Source organism: Euprymna scolopes, chromosome 5 (genome assembly GCF_053919585.1).
Source record: "Euprymna scolopes isolate OS-2025 chromosome 5, ASM5391958v1, whole genome shotgun sequence".
NCBI lineage: Eukaryota > Metazoa > Mollusca > Cephalopoda > Sepiida > Sepiolidae > Euprymna > Euprymna scolopes.
The window spans coordinates 79345700-79365276 of NC_136486.1; the positions used below are offsets into that span (position 1 = coordinate 79345700).

The 19577-nt window shown below is 29.2% G+C and overlaps 1 protein-coding gene across 1 annotated transcript; it reads left to right on the plus strand.

Annotated features, from left to right (window-relative positions):
- Positions 1–681: 681 nt before the first annotated feature.
- Positions 682–2532, plus strand: LOC145276601 (uncharacterized). Its single transcript, XM_080127797.1, has one exon. The coding sequence runs from the start codon at positions 682–684 to the stop codon at positions 2530–2532; it is 1851 nt and encodes a 616-aa protein (XP_079983923.1).
- The last annotated feature ends 17045 nt before the right edge of the window (positions 2533–19577 follow it).

Below are 19577 nucleotides of genomic sequence, written 5' to 3' on the forward strand. Positions count from 1 at the left end.
AACTTTGTATGAATCAAAAAACAACTTTTATACAATCAACAAAAACTTTTATACAATCAACAAGCAACTTTTATACCGTCAACAAACAGCTTTTATACAATCAATAAACACTTTTATACAATCAACAAACTACTTTTATACAATCAACAAACAACTTTTTATATGATCAACAAACAACTTACACAACTCTTATATGATCAGCAAAAAAACTTTCATACAATCAACAAACAACTTTTATACCACCAACAAACAACTCTTATACGATCCACAAACAACAATAAACTACTTTTATATAATCACCAAAGAACTTTTATACAATCGATAAACAACTTTTATTCGATCACTATACAACTTTTATACAATCAATAACTGTAATGTCTTTACCAAATAAAGGGAGACCACCGCAGGTGTCACAGGAGTTACGGCCCCTGGCGACATCCGGGGTAGTGGTCAGTCTGATATCCACCAAGCACGATATTCCTCGTTCGTTGTCTCTCTCTCTTCAATCTCCGTCCATCCTACAACCTCACTATGGTAATAACCGATATCTAGCAAATATCGGTTACTTACCATAAGGATTATCACATTGGCGACGAGGATAGAGTAATTTACAAAAATAGACATAAGAAAACACGAAAAAAAAAAACAACAACAAACAGTCATACGTGTTGCAAAACAAACATGGCTGCCCTACCTCACTACCCGGAATTCGACTGCGAGTCAGAAGGCAAAGCAGCAAGATGGACGAAATACATTAGCAGATTGAGGAACTATTTTATCGCCCACGACATAGAGAGCGATAAAAGACAAAAAGCAATTTTTCTAACGTTTGTTGGTGAAGCGATGAACGACCTCATTGACGAATTACCAGCCGAACAGACCACACCAGGAGAAAACGAAACCCACTTCGACAAACTCGTCTCGGCTGTACAGGCTCATTTCAACCCCCAAAATAACACAGAATACAACCGATTTGTATTCCGTAACATCAAACAAACCACGCCGAATGTAGAGGACTTCTACCGGAAATTGAAAGAAGCAGCAGCTACATGTCACTTTGCAGACGCAAACGCTGAGATAAAGTCTCAACTGATAACAGGCTGTTCATCAGAAAAAGTCCGGCAAAAGGGTTTAATAAATTCTAACATGTCACTACACGACTTGATAAATTATGCCATGACGACAAAAACAATAACAGCGCACCTACAACAAATGCGCTTAGAGGACACAACAATACAAACTACTACTGCAGTAGTAAACAAAGTCACGTACGGACAGCGACAGACACGTGATCGTCCCCGGCAAATTCAGTGCAGGAATTGCAACGGAAAATATCCACATGAACGAGGACCAACGTCTTGCCCAGCATTCCAGAGCCAATGCACTTATTGCCGGAGATGGGGGCACTTCGCCTCTGTCTGTTTTAGAAAAATGAACGACGAGGACAGACAACGTAGAACAAGTCGTCCTCCACGTCCACAAGTCCAAACCAGCCGCCGACCGGTGAACTGCATCGAGGACAACCAGCAGGACTCAACCAGCGGCAGTGACACAGAATATGTGTTTCATACAGGTAAGATGAAAAACCTTCCCTGTTTTGATATATCTTTTGGCAATAGCCACCAAACGTTCAATGTGTTAGCCGATTCAGGAGCCACTATCAACATTTTGTCTGAAGCAGATTTCAAGTGTTTAAAACTGACACCATGTCTCCGACCGACAAAAACTGTGATATCTGGATTTGGGGTCAAGCAAACTACTCCAGTTCTAGGCCAATTTAGGACCCTCCTAGAGTTTGGGGGCATCTCCCGCCGAGCTAACATACATGTAATAAAAAGCCCAGAAAAACCTATCATTGGCTGGGAAACATGTGAAAAGCTTAAACTTTTATCAGCAAAAAAGCTCCCAGTTAACCACATCAGCAACTCTGACACACAAATCCCGCAGACAACTCTTAAGCTTTTGGAGGACTATGCAGACCTATTCAATGGCTTAGGTAAACTTAAAGAGAAAAAAGTCCATCTGCACATAGATGAAAATATACCACCCATCGCTCAGAGATACCGCAGAGTCCCCTTTCATGTAAGGAAGGACATAGAAGAGCTAATACAGAAAGACGAGAAACTGGGGGTGATTGAAAAAGCGGAAGGACCAACCCCGTGGGTATCCCCTATTGTGGTGGTACCTAAGAAAGACCAAAGTAAAATCAGAGTTTGCATTGATATGAGAGCGGCAAACAAAGCTATCAAAAGGGAACGTCACCCTACCCCCACACTTGATGAGCTGAAGGCCATTCTATCGGGAGCCAGTGTCTTTAGCAAGTTAGACCTCAATCAGGGCTACAACCAGTTGGAACTAGCTGAAGAATCCCGATACATTACCATGTTCGCAACACACCTGGGCCTATATAGATACAAAAGACTATTTTTCGGTGTCAACTCCGCCAGCGAAATATTTCAGGAAGAGATTAGCCAGGCACTCGCAGGGATTGAAGGAGCCATCAACATCAGTGATGACATTCTTTGCTTTTGATTGGACCAGCAAGACCACGACGGAAATCTCCAGAAAGTATTTCAACGACTACGCGAAAAAGGCCTAACACTGAATAGCAGCAAATGTGTATACAACAAGAGGTCATTGGAATTCCTCGGACACACATTCGGTAATGAAGGCATCAGCCCAAGTAACCATAAAATAAAAACAATCCTCGAATTACCAGACCCCCAAAACGCATCAGAAGTCAGAAGTTTGTTGGGGATGACCAACTTTTGCGGTGCACAATTCATTCCAGACTACGCAACCCTGACTCATGAACTGCGTCAGCTAACAAAAAAAAAACACTCAGTGGTCCTGGACTGAGCACCACACTGAATGTTTAAAAAACCTCAAGGAGGCTTTGAGTAAAGCATGCTCACTTGCCTACTTCAACCCTAACAAACATACTGAGATATATACCGATGCCAGTGTTGTAGGCATATCTGCTGTACTATCACAAGACGGGCGGGTAGTACAATTTGCAAGCTGAGCACTATCCACAGTTGAACAAAGATACTCTCAAACAGAGCGGGAGGCCCTTGCCATCACGTGGGCATGTGAACACTTTCACATATATATCTTTGGGGCCCCATTCACGGTTCACACAGATCATAAGCCCTTAACATCGATCTTTAATAACACCCGCTCCCAACTATCTGCGCGCATTGAACGCTGGGTTTTGAGAACACAGCCATACAATATGACTGTCACATACCGACCAGGTCATGACAACCCAGCCGACTATCTCAGCCGCCATCCAGTACATCTACCACCAAGCAACAGGGAGCAGAAAATAGCGGAGGAGTATATAAACTATATTCTCTCAACGTCGACCCCCAAAGCAATGACAATTGATGAAGTTGCAATGCAAACTGCGAAAGACAAGACGCTCACTGCAGTCATTCAAGCCATCCTCACCAACAAATGGCAAGGTGCCAATGACGGCATAAACAAAGCCACGTTTCTCACCCTACATGCCAACCGTGATGAACTATCACTAGCACATGAGGACAGTATCATTCTGAAAGGGCGCCGGATAGTGCTACCTGAGACCCTACAAAACAGAGCTGCCAAAATAGCCCATGCCGGCCATCAAGGCGTCGTGAAATCCACGGCCCTCCTCCGGGAAAAAGTCTGGTTTAAAAACATGCAGCCTTTAGAAGAAAACATCAGGAACTGTCACACCTGTCAGATCAGCACTCACAAAACGGCAAGGGAGCCGCAGAAAATGTCCCCACTACCAGCAGCCCCATGGACAGAGGTTAGTGCTGACTTTGGACATCTCCAGAATGGGAAATATCTTCTTGTTGTCACAGACGAGTACTCACGCTACGTTGTTGTCGATATCCTGGACTCTATCTCAACAAACTCGGTCATACCCCGTTTAGACAAGATATTTGCCGAATTCGGGGTATCAGTATCCCTCAAAACAGACAATGGCCCACCATTCAACAGCTATGATTTCAAAACTTACGCCTCCGTCACCGGTTTCAGACACAGGAAGATAACACCTCTATGGCCCCAGGCCAATGCTGAAACAGAACGCTTCATGCGCACTGTAAAAAAATCCATCAAAGCCGCTTTAATCAAAGGCCAAAGCTGGAAGCAGGAGCTATTCAAATTCCTGTTAGATTACCGAACGACACTGCACCACCGGTGCTTCCCCAGCCTCAATTCTATTTGGCCGGACCATAAAAAACTGCCTGCCACACCTAGTTGCACCTATAGCTGGAGACCATAGCATTAGGGTACGTGACACTCAAGCCAAGAAAACAATAAAGAAATATGCTGACAGAAAAGTATACGTAAAGCCCAATAATCTGAGTGTGGGTGACACCGTCGTTGTAAAAAGCGACCACACTTCAAAGGCACACATCCCCTATCAACCTAACCCATTAACCATAACAAAAAAAAAGGGATCCATGATTACTGCCACACACAAGGACAACCAAATTACAAGAAATGCCAGCTTCTTCAAAAAAATCCCTAAGCCACTAAGAAACCCCACACATGACCCACCTGAATACTCTTCATCTGAAGATGAGGGACACATGCATGTGACAGCATCACAAAAATCTAAAGAAAACCAGGGACAACACTCTTCAAACTTCAGACGCTCAGGCCGCACAAGACGGCCACCCAAAAGATTTGATTGCTAAATGCTACAAATACCCCTGTACATAATAATGCATAATTATCATTTTCTTTCCCTTAGGTTGACAGATGCTTCCCTCCAACCCAGCAACGCAAACACTCCAGTCACACCATGCATGAACAAACTCCTTGATGATTATAAAAAAAAAATAATAATAATAAAATAAACTTTAAAAAAAAAAAAAAAAGAGAGCATTGTAATGTCTTTACCAAATAAAGGGAGACCACCGCAGGTGTCACAGGAGTTATAGCCCCTGGCGACATCCGGGGTAGTGGTCAGTCTGATATCAACCGAGCATGATATTCCTCGTTCGTTTTCTCTCTCTCTTCAATCTCCGTCCATCCTACAACCTCACTATGGTAATAACCGATATCTAGCAAATATCGGTTACTTACCATAAGGATTATCACAATAACCTACTTTTATACAATCAACAAACAACTTTTATACGATCAACCTTTATGCAATCAATAAACAACTTTTATACGATCAACAAATATCTTGTATGAAATCAATAAAAAAATTTTATACAATAAACAAACAACTTTTATGCGATCAAATAACAACTTTTATACAATCAAGCAACCAACTTTTATACAATCAACAAACAACTTTTATGAAATCAATAAACCACTTTTATGCAATCAATAATTATCTTTCATGCAATCAAAAAAGAACTGTTATATAATCAACAAACAACTTTTATACAATCAACAAACAACTTTTATACGATAAATAGACAACTTTTATACAATCAATAAACAACTTTTATGCAATCAACAAACAACTTTTATATAATCAACAAACAACTTTTATGAAATCAATAAACAACTTTTATACAATCAACAAACAACTTTTATGAAACCAATAATTATCTTTCATGCAATCAAAAAAGAACTGTTATATAATCAACAAACCACTTTTATACGATCAACAACTAACTTTTATACAATCAACAAAGAACTTTTATACAATCAAAAAATAACTTTTATACGATCAGCAAAAAATTTTATATGATCAACAAACACCTTTTATACAATCAACAAACAACTTTTATACGATCAACAAACAACTTTTATACAATCAACAAACAACTTTTATACAATCAACAAACAACTTTTATACGATCCATAAACAACTTTCATACAATCAATAAACAACTTTTATGCAATCAACAACAACTTTTATACGATCAACAACTAACTTTTACACGATCAACAAACAACTTTTATGCAATCAGTAAACAACTTTTATACAATAAACAAACAACGTTTATACGATCAACACACAACTTTTATACGATCACTATATAACTTTTATACAATCAACAACCAACTTTTATGCAATTAATAAAAAAACTTTTATACAATAAACAAACAACTTTTATACAATCAACAAACAACTTTTATACAATCAACAAACAACTTTTATGCAATCAACAAACAACTTTTATATGATAAACAAACAACTTTTATAAAATCAATAAACAACTTTTATACAATTAACAAAAAATTTTATGCAATCAACAAACAACTTTTATCCAATCAATAAACAAATTTTATGCAATCAACAACAACTTTTCTACAATCAACAAACACCTTTTATACAATCAACAAACCAACTTTTATACTATCAACAAACAACTTTTATACGATCAACAAACAACTTTTATACGATTAACAAACAACTTTTATACGATTAACAAACAACTTTTGTACAATCATTAAACAATTTGTATACGATCAACAAACAACTTTTATAAAATCAAATGAAAAACTTTTATACGATCAACAAACAACTTTTATACAATCAACAAACAACTTTTATACAATCAAAAAACAACTTTGATACAATCAACAAACAACTTTTACACGATCAACAAAAAACTTTTATACAATAAACAAACAACTTTTATACGATCCATCAACAACTTTCATACAATCAACAAAAACTTTTATATGATCAACAAACAACTTTTATAAAATCAATTAACAACTTTTATACAATAAACAAACAATTTTTATGCAATCAACAAACAACTTTTATCCAATCAATAAACAACTTTTATGCAATCAACAACAATTTTATACAATCAACAAACACCTTTTATACAATCAACAAACCAACTTTTATACTATCAACAAACAACTTTTATACGATCAAAAAACAACTTTTATACGATTAACAAACAACTTTTATACGATCAACAAACAACTTTTGTACAATCATTAAACAACTTTGATACAATCAACAAACAACTTTTATACGATCAACAAAAAACTTTTATGCGATCAACAAACAACTTTTATACAATCAACAAACAACTTTTATACGATCCATAAACAACTTTCATACAATCAACAAAAACTTTTATATGATCAACAAACAACTTTTATATGATCAGCAAAACACTTTTATACAATCAACAAACAACTTTCATACAATCAATAAATTACTTTTATATAATCAACAAAGAACTTTTATACAATCGATAAACACCTTCTATTCGATCACTTTTATACAATCAATAACCTACTTTTATACAATAACCAACGACTTTTATACAATCCACAAACAACTTTTATACGATCACTATAAAACTTTTATACGATCAACAACCAACTTTTATGCAATCAATAAACAACTTTTATACGATCAACAAACATTTTGTATAAAATCAATAAACAACTTTTATACAATAAACCAACACCTTTTATACAATCAATAAAAAACTTTTATACAATAAACAAAAAACTTTTATACGATCAAATAACAACTTTTATGCAATCAATAAACAACTTTTATGCAATCAATAAACAACATTTATACCATCAAACAACCAACTTTTATACAATCAACAAACAACTTTTATGAAATCAATAAACCACTTTTATACAATCAATAAATATCTTTTATACAATCAACAAAGAATTTTATACAATCAATAAACAACTTTTACGCAATTAACAAACCACTTTTATACGATCAATACACAACTTTTATACAATCAACAAACAACTTTGTATAAATCTATAAACAACTTTTATACAATTAACAAAGAACTTGTATATGATCAGCAAAGAACTTTTATACGATCAACAAACGACTTTTATACCATCAACAAACAACTATTATACAATCAACAAACAACTATTATACAATCAACAAACAACTATTATACAATCAACAAACAACTTTTATACAATCAACAAACAACTTTTATACGATCCATAAATAACTTTCATACAATCAATAAACTACTTTTATATAATAAAGAAACAACTTTTATACAATCAATAAACAACTTTTATGCAATCAACAACAACTTTTATACGATCAACAACAAACTGTTATGCAATCAATAAACAACTTTTATACGATCAACAAACAACTTTTATACAATCAGTAAACAACTTTTATACAATAAACAAACAACTTTTATACGATTGACAAACAACTTTTATACGATCACTATATAAATTTTATACAATCAACAACCAACTTTTATGCAATTAATAAAGACCTACTTTTATTTTATCAACAAACAACTTTTACACATTCAACATCCAACTTTTATACAATCAACAAACAACCTTTATATAATCAACACACAACTTTTATACAATAAACAAACAACTTTTACACAATCAACAACTTTTATATAATCAACAAACAAGTGTTATGCAATCAATAAACACCTTTAATGCAATCAACAAACATCGTTTATACAATTAACAAACAACTTTTATACAATCAACAAACAACTTTTATACTATCACCAAACAACTTTATACAATCAACAAACAACTTTTATACGATCAACAAACAACTGGTGTACGATCAATAAACAATTGTGATACGATCAACAAACAACTTTTATATAATCAACAAACAACTTTTATACGATCAACAAGCATTTATATAATAAACAAACAACTTTTATACAACTCACTAACAACTTTTATGCAATCAATAAACAACTTTTATACAATCAATACACAACTTTTATATGATCAGCAAAACATTTTATACAATCAAAAAACAACTTTTATACGATCACAAACAACTTTCATACAATCAATAAACAACTTTTATTCGATCACTATACAACTTTTATACAATCAGTAACCTACTGTTATACAATCAACAAACTACTTTTATACGATCACTATAAAACTTTTATACGATCAACAACGAACTTTCAGGCAATCAATAAACAACTTTTATACGATCAACAAACATCTTGTATAAAATCAATAAAAAACTTTTATACAATAAACCAACAACTTTTATACGATCAAATAACAACTTTTATGCAATCAATAAACAACTTTTATACAATAAAACAACCAACTTTTATACAATAAAACAACCAACTTTTATACAATAAAACAACCAACTTTTATACAATCAACAAACAACTTTTATGAAATCAATAAACCACTTTTATACAATCAATAAATATCTTTTACGCAATCAACAAACCACTTCCATAATATCAATACACAACATTTATACAATCAACTAACAACATTGTACAAATCTATAAACAACTTTTATACAATCAACAAACAACTTTTATACAATCAACAAACAACTTTTGTACAATCAACAAACAACTTTTATACAATCAACAAACAACTTTTATACAATCACCAAAGAACTTTTATACAATCAACAAGGAACTTTTATACGATAAGCAAAGAACTTTTATACGATCAACAAACAACTTTTATGCAATCAACAAACAACTTTTATATAATCAACAAACAACTTTTATACAATCAACAAACAACTTTTTTACGATCAACAAAAAACTTTTATACAATCAACAAACAACTTTTATACGATCCATAAACAACTTACATACAATCAATAAACTACTTTTATATAATCAACGAACAACTTTTATACAATCAATAAACAACTTTTATGCAATCACCAACAACTTTTATACGATCAACAACCAACTGTTATGCAATCAATAATCAACTTTTATACGATCAACAAACAACTTTTATACAATCAGTAAACAACTTTTATACAATAAACAAACAACTTTTATACGATCAACAAACAACTTTATACGATCACTATATAACTTTTATACAATCAACAACCAACTTTTATGCAATTAATAAAGAACTTTTATACAATAAACAAACAACTTTTATGCAATCAACAAACAACTTTTATACAATCAATAAACAACTTTTATACAATGAACAAACAACTTTTATACGATCAACAAACAACTTTTATACGATTAACAAACAACTTTTATACGATCAACAAACAACTTTTATATAATCAACAAAAAAACTTTTCTACCATCAACAAACAACTTTTATACGATCTATAAACAACTTTCATACAATCAAAAAACTTTCATATAATCAACAACCAACTTTTATACAATCAATAAACAACTTTTAATAAACAACTTTTATGCGAGCAATAAACAACTTTTACACATTCAACATCCAACTTTTATACAATCAACAAACAACTTTTATACGATTAACAAACAACTTTTATACAATCAACAAACAACCTTTATATAATCAACACACAACTTTTATACAATAAACAAACAACTTTTACACAATCAACAACTTTTATATAATCAACAAACAAGTGTTATGTAATCAATAAACAACTTTAATGCAATCAATAAACATCGTTTATACAATCAACAAACAACTTTTATACAATCAACAAACAACTTTTATACTATCAGCAAACAACTTTTATACAATCAACAAACAACTTTTATACGATCAACAAACAACTTTTATACGATCAACAAACAACTGTTATACGATCAATAAACAACTTTTATACGATCAACAAACAACTTTTATATAATCAACAAACAACTTTTATACGATCAACAAGCATTTATATAATAAACAAACAACTTTTATACAACTAACAAACAACTTTTATGCAATCAATAAACAACTTTTATACAATCAATACACAACTTTTATATGATCAGCAAAACACTTTTATACAATCAAAAAACAACTTTTATACGATCACAAACAACTTTCATACAATCAATAAACAACTTTTATTCGATCACAATACAACTTTTATACAATCAGTAACCTACTTTTATACAATCAACAACAACTTTTATACAATCCACAAACTACTTTTATACGATCACTATAAAACTTTTATACGATCAACAACGAACTTTCAGGCAATCAATAAACAACTTTTATACGATCAACAAACATCTTGTATAAAATCAATAAAAAACTTTTATACAATAAACCAACAACTTTTATACGATCAAATAACAACTTTTATGCAATCAATAAACAACTTTTATACAATAAAACAACCAACTTTTATACAATCAACAAACAACTTTTACACATTCAACATCCAACTTTTATACAATAAACAAACAACCTTTATATAATCAACACACAACTTTTATACAATAAACAAACAACTTTTACACAATCAACAACTTTTATATAATCAACAAACAAGTGTTATGCAATCAATAAACAACTTTAATGCAATCAACAAACATCGTTTATACAATTAACAAACAACTTTTATACAATCAACAAACAACTTTTATACTATCAGCAAACAACTTTATACAATTAACAAACAACTTTTATACGATCAACAAACAACTGTTATACGATCAATAAACAACTTTTATACGATCAACAAACAACTTTTATATAATCAACAAACAACTTTTATACGATCAACAAGCATTTATATAATAAACAAACAACTTTTATACAACTAACAAACAACTTTTATACAATCAATACACAACTTTTATATGATCAGCAAAACATTTTATACAATCAAAAAACAACTTTTATACGATCACAAACAACTTTCATACAATCAATAAACAACTTTTATTCGATCACTATACAACTTTTATACAATCAGTAACCTACTTTTATACAATCAACAAACTACTTTTATACGATCACTATAAAACTTTTATACGATCAACAACGAACTTTCAGGCAATCAATAAACAACTTTTATACGATCAACAAACATCTTGTATAAAATCAATAAAAAACTTTTATACAATAAACCAACAACTTTTATACGATCAAATAACAACTTTTATGCAATCAATAAACAACTTTTATACAATAAAACAACCAACTTTTATACAATAAAACAACCAACTTTTATACAATCAACAAACAACTTTTATGAAATCAATAAACCACTTTTATACAATCAATAAATATCTTTTACGCAATCAACAAACCACTTCCATAATATCAATACACAACATTTATACAATCAACTAACAACATTGTACAAATCTATAAACAACTTTTATACAATCAACAAACAACTTTTATACAATCAACAAACAACTTTTATACAATCAACAAACAACTTTTATACAATCAACAAACAACTTTTATACAATCAACAAGGAACTTTTATACGATAAGCAAAGAACTTTTATACGATAAGCAAAGAACTTTTATACGATCAACAAACAACTTTTATGCAATCAACAAACAACTTTTATATAATCAACAAACAACTTTTATACAATCAACAAACAACTTTTTTACGATCAACAAAAAACTTTTATACAATCAACAAACAACTTTTATACAATCCATAAACAACTTACATACAATCAATAAACTACTTTTATATAATCAACGAACAACTTTTATACAATCAATAAACAACTTTTATGCAATCAACAACAACTTTTATACGATCAACAACCAACTGTTATGCAATCAATAAACAACTTTTATACGATCAACAAACAACTTTTATATAATCAGTAAACAACTTTTATACAATAAACAAACAACTTTTATACGATCAACAAACAACTTTATACGATCACTATATAACTTTTATACAATCAACAACCAACTTTTATGCAATTAATAAAGAACTTGTATACAATAAACAAACAACTTTTATGCAATCAACAAACAACTTTTATACAATCAATAAACAACTTTTATACAATCAACAAACAACTTTTATACAATCAACAAACAACTTTTATACGATTAACAAACAACTTTTATACGATCAACAAACAACTTTTATATAATCAACAAAAAAACTTTTCTACCATCAACAAACAACTTTTATACGATCTATAAACAACTTTCATACAATCAAAAAACTTTCATATAATCAACAACCAACTTTTATACAATCAATAAACAACTTTTATACAATCAATAAACAACTTGTATACAATCAATAAACAACTTTTATGCAAGCAATAAACAACATTTACACATTCAACATCCAACTTTTATACAATCAACAAACAACCTTTATATAATCAACACACAACTTTTATACAATAAACAAACAACTTTTACACAATCAACAACTTTTATATAATCAACAAACAAGTGTTATGCAATCAATAAACAACTTTAATGCAATCAACAAACATCGTTTATACAATCAACAAACAACTTTTATACAATCAACAAACAACTTTTATACTATCAGCAAACAACTTTTATACAATCAACAAACAACTTTTATACGATCAACAAACAACTGTTATACGATCAATAAACAACTTTTATACGATCAATAAACAACTTTTATACGATCAACAAACAACTTTTATATAATCAACAAACAACCTTTATACGATCAACAAGCATTTATATAATAAACAAACAACTTTTATACAACTAACAAACAACTTTTATGCAATCAATAAACAACTTTTATACAATCAATACACAACTTTTATATGATCAGCAAAACACTTTTATACAATCAACAAACAACTTTTATACGATCACAACTTTCATACAATCAATAAACAACTTTTATTCGATCACAATACAACTTTTATACAATCAGTAACCTACTTTTATACAATCAACAACAACTTTTATACAATCCACAAACTACTTTTATACGATCACTATAAAACTTTTATACGATCAACAACGAACTTTCAGGCAATCAATAAACAACATTTATACGATCAACAAACATCTTGTATAAAATCAATAAAAAACATTTATACATAAACCAACAACTTGTATACGATCAAATAACAACTTTTATGCAATCAATAAACAACTTTTATACAATAAAACAACCAACTTTTATACCATCAACAAACAACTTTTATGAAATCAATAAACCACTTTTATACGATCAATAAATATCTTTTACGCAATAAACAAACCACTTCCATAAGATCAATACACAACTTTTATACAATCAACTAACAACATTGTACAAATCTATAAACAACTTTTATACAATCAACAAAGAACTTTTATACAATCAACAAAGAACTTTTATACAATCAACAAACAACTTTTACACAATCAACAAACAACTTTTATACAATCAACAAACAACTTTTATACAATCAACAAGGAACTTTTATACGATTAGCAAAGAACTTTTATACGATCAACAAACAACTTTTATGCAATCAACAAACAACTTTTATATAATCAACAAATAACTTTTATATAATCAACAAACAACTTTTATCCAATCAACAAACAACTTTTTTACGATCAACAAAGAACTTTTATACAATCAACAAACAACTTTTATATAATCAACTTTTATACGATCAACAAACAACTTTTATACAATCAGTAAACAACTTTTATACAATAAACAAACAACTTTTATACGATCAACAAACAACTTTATACGATCACTATATAACATTTATACAATCAACAACCAACTTTTATGCAATTAATAAAGAACTTTTATACAATAAACAAACAACTTTTATACGATTAACAAACAACTTTTGTACGATCAACAAACAACTTTTATATAATCAACAAAAAAACTTTTCTACCATCAACAAGCAACTTTTATACGATCTATAAAAAACTTTCATATAATCAACAACCAACTTTTATACAATCAATAAACAACTTTTATACATTCAATAAACAACTTTTATGCAAGCAATAAACAACTTTTATACGATCAACAACCAACTTTTATACATTCAATAAACAACTTTTATACAATCAATAAACAACTTTTATGCAAGCAATAAACAACTTTTATGCAAGCAATAAACAACTTTTATACAATCAATAAACAACTTTTATACAATCAATAAACAACTTTTATGCAAGCAATAAACAACTTTTATACAATCAGCAAAGAACTTTTATACAATCAATAAAGAACTTTTATACAATACGCAACCAGCTTTTATACAATCAGCAAACAACTTTTATACAATCAACAAACAACTTTTATGCAATCAACAAAGAACGTTGATGCAACCAACAGACAACTTTTATATTTTCAACAAACAACTTTTATACAATGAACAAAAAACTTTGTATAAATCAATAAACAACTTTTATACAAACAACAAAAATTTTATATGATGAACAAACAACTTTTATAAAATCAATACACAACTTTTATATGATCAGCAAAACACTTTTATACAATCAACAACCAACTTTTATACGATCACGAACAACTTTCAAACAATCAATAAATTACTTTTATATATTCAACAAAGAACTTTTATACAATCGATAAACAACTTTTATTCGATCAATATACAACGTTTATACAATCAATAACCTACTTTTATACAATCAACAACAACTTTTAAACAATCCACAAACAACTTTTATACGATCACTATAACACTTTTATACGATCAACAACCAACTTTTATGCAATCAATACACAACTTTTATACGATCAAACAACCAACTTTTATACAATCAACAAAGAACTTTTATACAATCAATAAACAACTTTTACGCAATCTACAATCAACTTTTATAGAATCAACAAAAAACTTTTATACAATCAACAAACAACTTTGTATCAATCTATAAACAACTTTTATGCAATCAACAAAGAACTTTTATACAATCAACAAAGAACCTTTATACGATCAGCAAAGAACTTTTATACGATCAACAAACAACTTTTATACAATCAACAAACAACTTTTATACAATCAACAAACAACTTTTTTACGATCACCAAACAACCTTTATACAATCACCAAACAACTTTTATACAATCACCAAACAACTTTTATACAATCACCAAACAACTTTTATACAATCACCAAACAACTTTTCTACAATCAACAAACAACTTTTATACGATCACCAAACAACTTTTATACAATCAACAAACAACTTTTATTCGATCCATAAACAACTTTCATACAATCAATAAACTACTTTTATATAATCAACAAACAACTTTTATACAATCAATAAACAACTTTTATGCAATCAACAACAACTTTTATGCGATCAACAACCAACTGTTATGCAATCAATAAACAACTTTTATACGATCAACAAACAACTTTTATACAATCAACAAACAACTTTTATGCAATCAACAACCAACTTTTATACAATCAACAAACACCTTTTATACAATCAACAAACCAACTTTTATACTATCAACAAACAACTTTTATACAATCAACAAAAACGTTTGTAAAATCAATAAACAACTTTTATACAATCAATAAAACCCTTTTATACAATGAACAAAAAACTTTTATACGATCAACAAACAACTTTTATGCAATCAATAAACAACTTCTATGCAATCATCAACCAACTTTTATACAATCAACAAACAACTTTTACACAATCAGTAAACAACTTTTATATGATCAACAAACAACTTTTATGCAATCAATAAACAACTTCTATGCAATCAACAAACAACTTTTATACTATCAGCAAACAACTTTTATACAATCAGCAAACAACTTTTATACGATCAACAAACAACTTTTATACGATCAACAAACAACTGTTATACGATCAATAAACAACTTTTATACGATCAACAAAGAACTTTTATACGATCAAGAAACAACTTTTATACAATCAAGAAACAACTTTTATACAATCAACAAACAACTTTTATACGATCAGCAAAGAACTTTAATACGATCAACAACCAACTTTTATACAATCAAATAAGAACTTTTATACAATCAACTAAGAACTCTTATACGATCAACAAACAACTTTTAATACGATCAACAAAGCACCTTTATACAATCAACCAAGAATTTTTATACAATCAACCAAGAATTTTTATACGATCAACGAACATCTTTTATACGATCACTATACAACTTTTATACAATCAACAACCAACTTTTATACAATCAGCAAACAACTTTTATGTTATCAACATACAACTTTTATACAATCAACAAACAACTTTTATACAATCAACAAACAACTTTTATACAATCAACAAACAACTTTTATACAATAAACAAACAACTGTTATACGATCAACAAAAAACTTTTATACAATCAACAAACTACTTTTATTTTATCAACAAACAACTTTTACACATTCATCATCCTACTTTCATACAATCAACAAACAACCTTTATATAATCAACAAACAACTTTTATACAATAAACAAACAACTTTTACACAATCAGCAAAGAACTTTTATATAATCAACAAACAAGTTTTATGCAATCAATAAACAACTTTAATGCAATCAACAAACAACGTTTATACAATCAACAAACAACTTTTATACAATCAACAAAAAACTTTTATACTATAAGCAAACTACTTTTATACAATCAACAAACAACTTTTATACGATCAACAAACAACTGTTATACGATCAACAAACAACTGTTATACGATCAATAAACAACTTTTATACGATCAACAAACAACTTTTATACGATCAACAAACAACTTTTATATGATCAACAAACAACTTTTATACAATCAATAAAGAACTTTTATACGATCAAGAAACAACTTTTATACAATCAACAAACAACTTTTATACGATGAACAAACAACTGTTATACGATCGAAAAACAACTTTTATATAATCAACGAACAACTTTTATACAATCAACGAACAACTTTAGTACAATCAACAAACTACTTTTTATACAATCCACGAATAGCTTTCAAACAATCAACCAAGAACTTTTATACGATCAACAAACAACTGTTATACGATCACTATACATCTTTATACAATCAAAAACCCACGTTTATACAATCAACAAAGAACTTTCATATAATCAACAACATTTATACAATCGATAAACAACTTTTATACAATCAATAAATATCTTTTTTACAATCAACAAAGAAGTTTTATACAATCAATAAACAACTTTTACGAAATCCACAAACCACTTTTATACGATCAATACACAACTTTTATACAATCAACAAACAACTTTTATACAATCAACAAAGAACTTCTATGCAATCAACAAACAACTTTTATACAATCAATAAACAACTTTTATACAATCAGTAAACACCTTTGTATAAATCTATAAACAACTTTTATACAATCAACAAACAACTTTTATACAATCATCATCCTACTTTCATACAATCAACAAACAACCTTTATATAATCAACAAACAACTTTTATACAATAAACAAACAACTTTTACACAATCAGCAAAGAACTTTTATATAATCAACAAACAAGTTTGATGCAATCAATAAACAACTTTAATGCAATCAACAAACAACGTTTATACAATCAACAAACAACTTTTATACAATCAACAAAAAACTTTTATACTATAAGCAAACTACTTTTATACAATCAACAAACAACTTTTATACGATCAACAAACAACTGTTATACGATCAACAAACAACTGTTATACGATCAATAAACAACTTTTATACGATCAACAAACAACTTTTATACGATCAACAAACAACTTTTATATGATCAACAAACAACTTTTATTCAATCAATAAAGAACTTTTATACGATCAAGAAACAACTTTTATACAATCAACAAACAACTTTTATACGATGAACAAACAACTGTTATACGATCGAAAAACAACTTTTTTATAATCAACGAACAACTTTTATACAATCAACGAACAACTTTAGTACAATCAACAAACTACTTTTATACAATCAACAACCAACTTTTATACAATCAATAAACAACTTTTATGAAATCGATTAACAACTTTTATACAATCAATAAATATCTTTTATACAATCAACAAAGAAGTGTTATACAATAAATATACAACTTTTACGAAATCAACAAACAACTTTTATACGATCAATACACAACTTTTATACAATTAATAAACAACTTTTATATTTTCAACAAACAACTCGTATACAATCAACAAAGAACTTGTATGCAATAAACAAAAAACTTTTATACAATCAACAAAGAACTTTTATACAATCAACAAAGAACTTTTATACGATCAGCAAAGAACTTTTATACAATCAATAAACAACTTTTACGAAATCCACAAACCACTTTTATACGATCAATACACAACTTTTATACAATCAACAAACAACTTTTATACAATCAACAAAGAACTTCTATGCAATCAACAAACAACTTTTATACAATCAATAAACAACTTTTATACAATCAGTAAACACCTTTGTATAAATCTATAAACTACTTTTATTTTATCAACAAACAACTTTTACACATTCATCATCCTACTTTCATACAATCAACAAACAACCTTTATATAATCAACAAACAACTTTTATACAATAAACAAACAACTTTTACACAATCAGCAAAGAACTTTTATATAATCAACAAACAAGTTTGATGCAATCAATAAACAACTTTAATGCAATCAACAAACAACGTTTATACAATCAACAAACAACTTTTATACAATCAACAAAAAACTTTTATACTATAAGCAAACTACTTTTATACAATCAACAAACAACTTTTATACGATCAACAAACAACTGTTATACGATCAACAAACAACTGTTATACGATCAATAAACAACTTTTATACGATCAACAAACAACTTTTATACGATCAACAAACAACTTTTATAC

What these genes read in the sequence shown, in the direction of transcription:
- LOC145276601 (XM_080127797.1), top strand. Translation starts at nt 682, where the DNA reads ATGGCTGCCCTACCTCACTACCCGGAATTCGACTGCGAGTCAGAAGGC.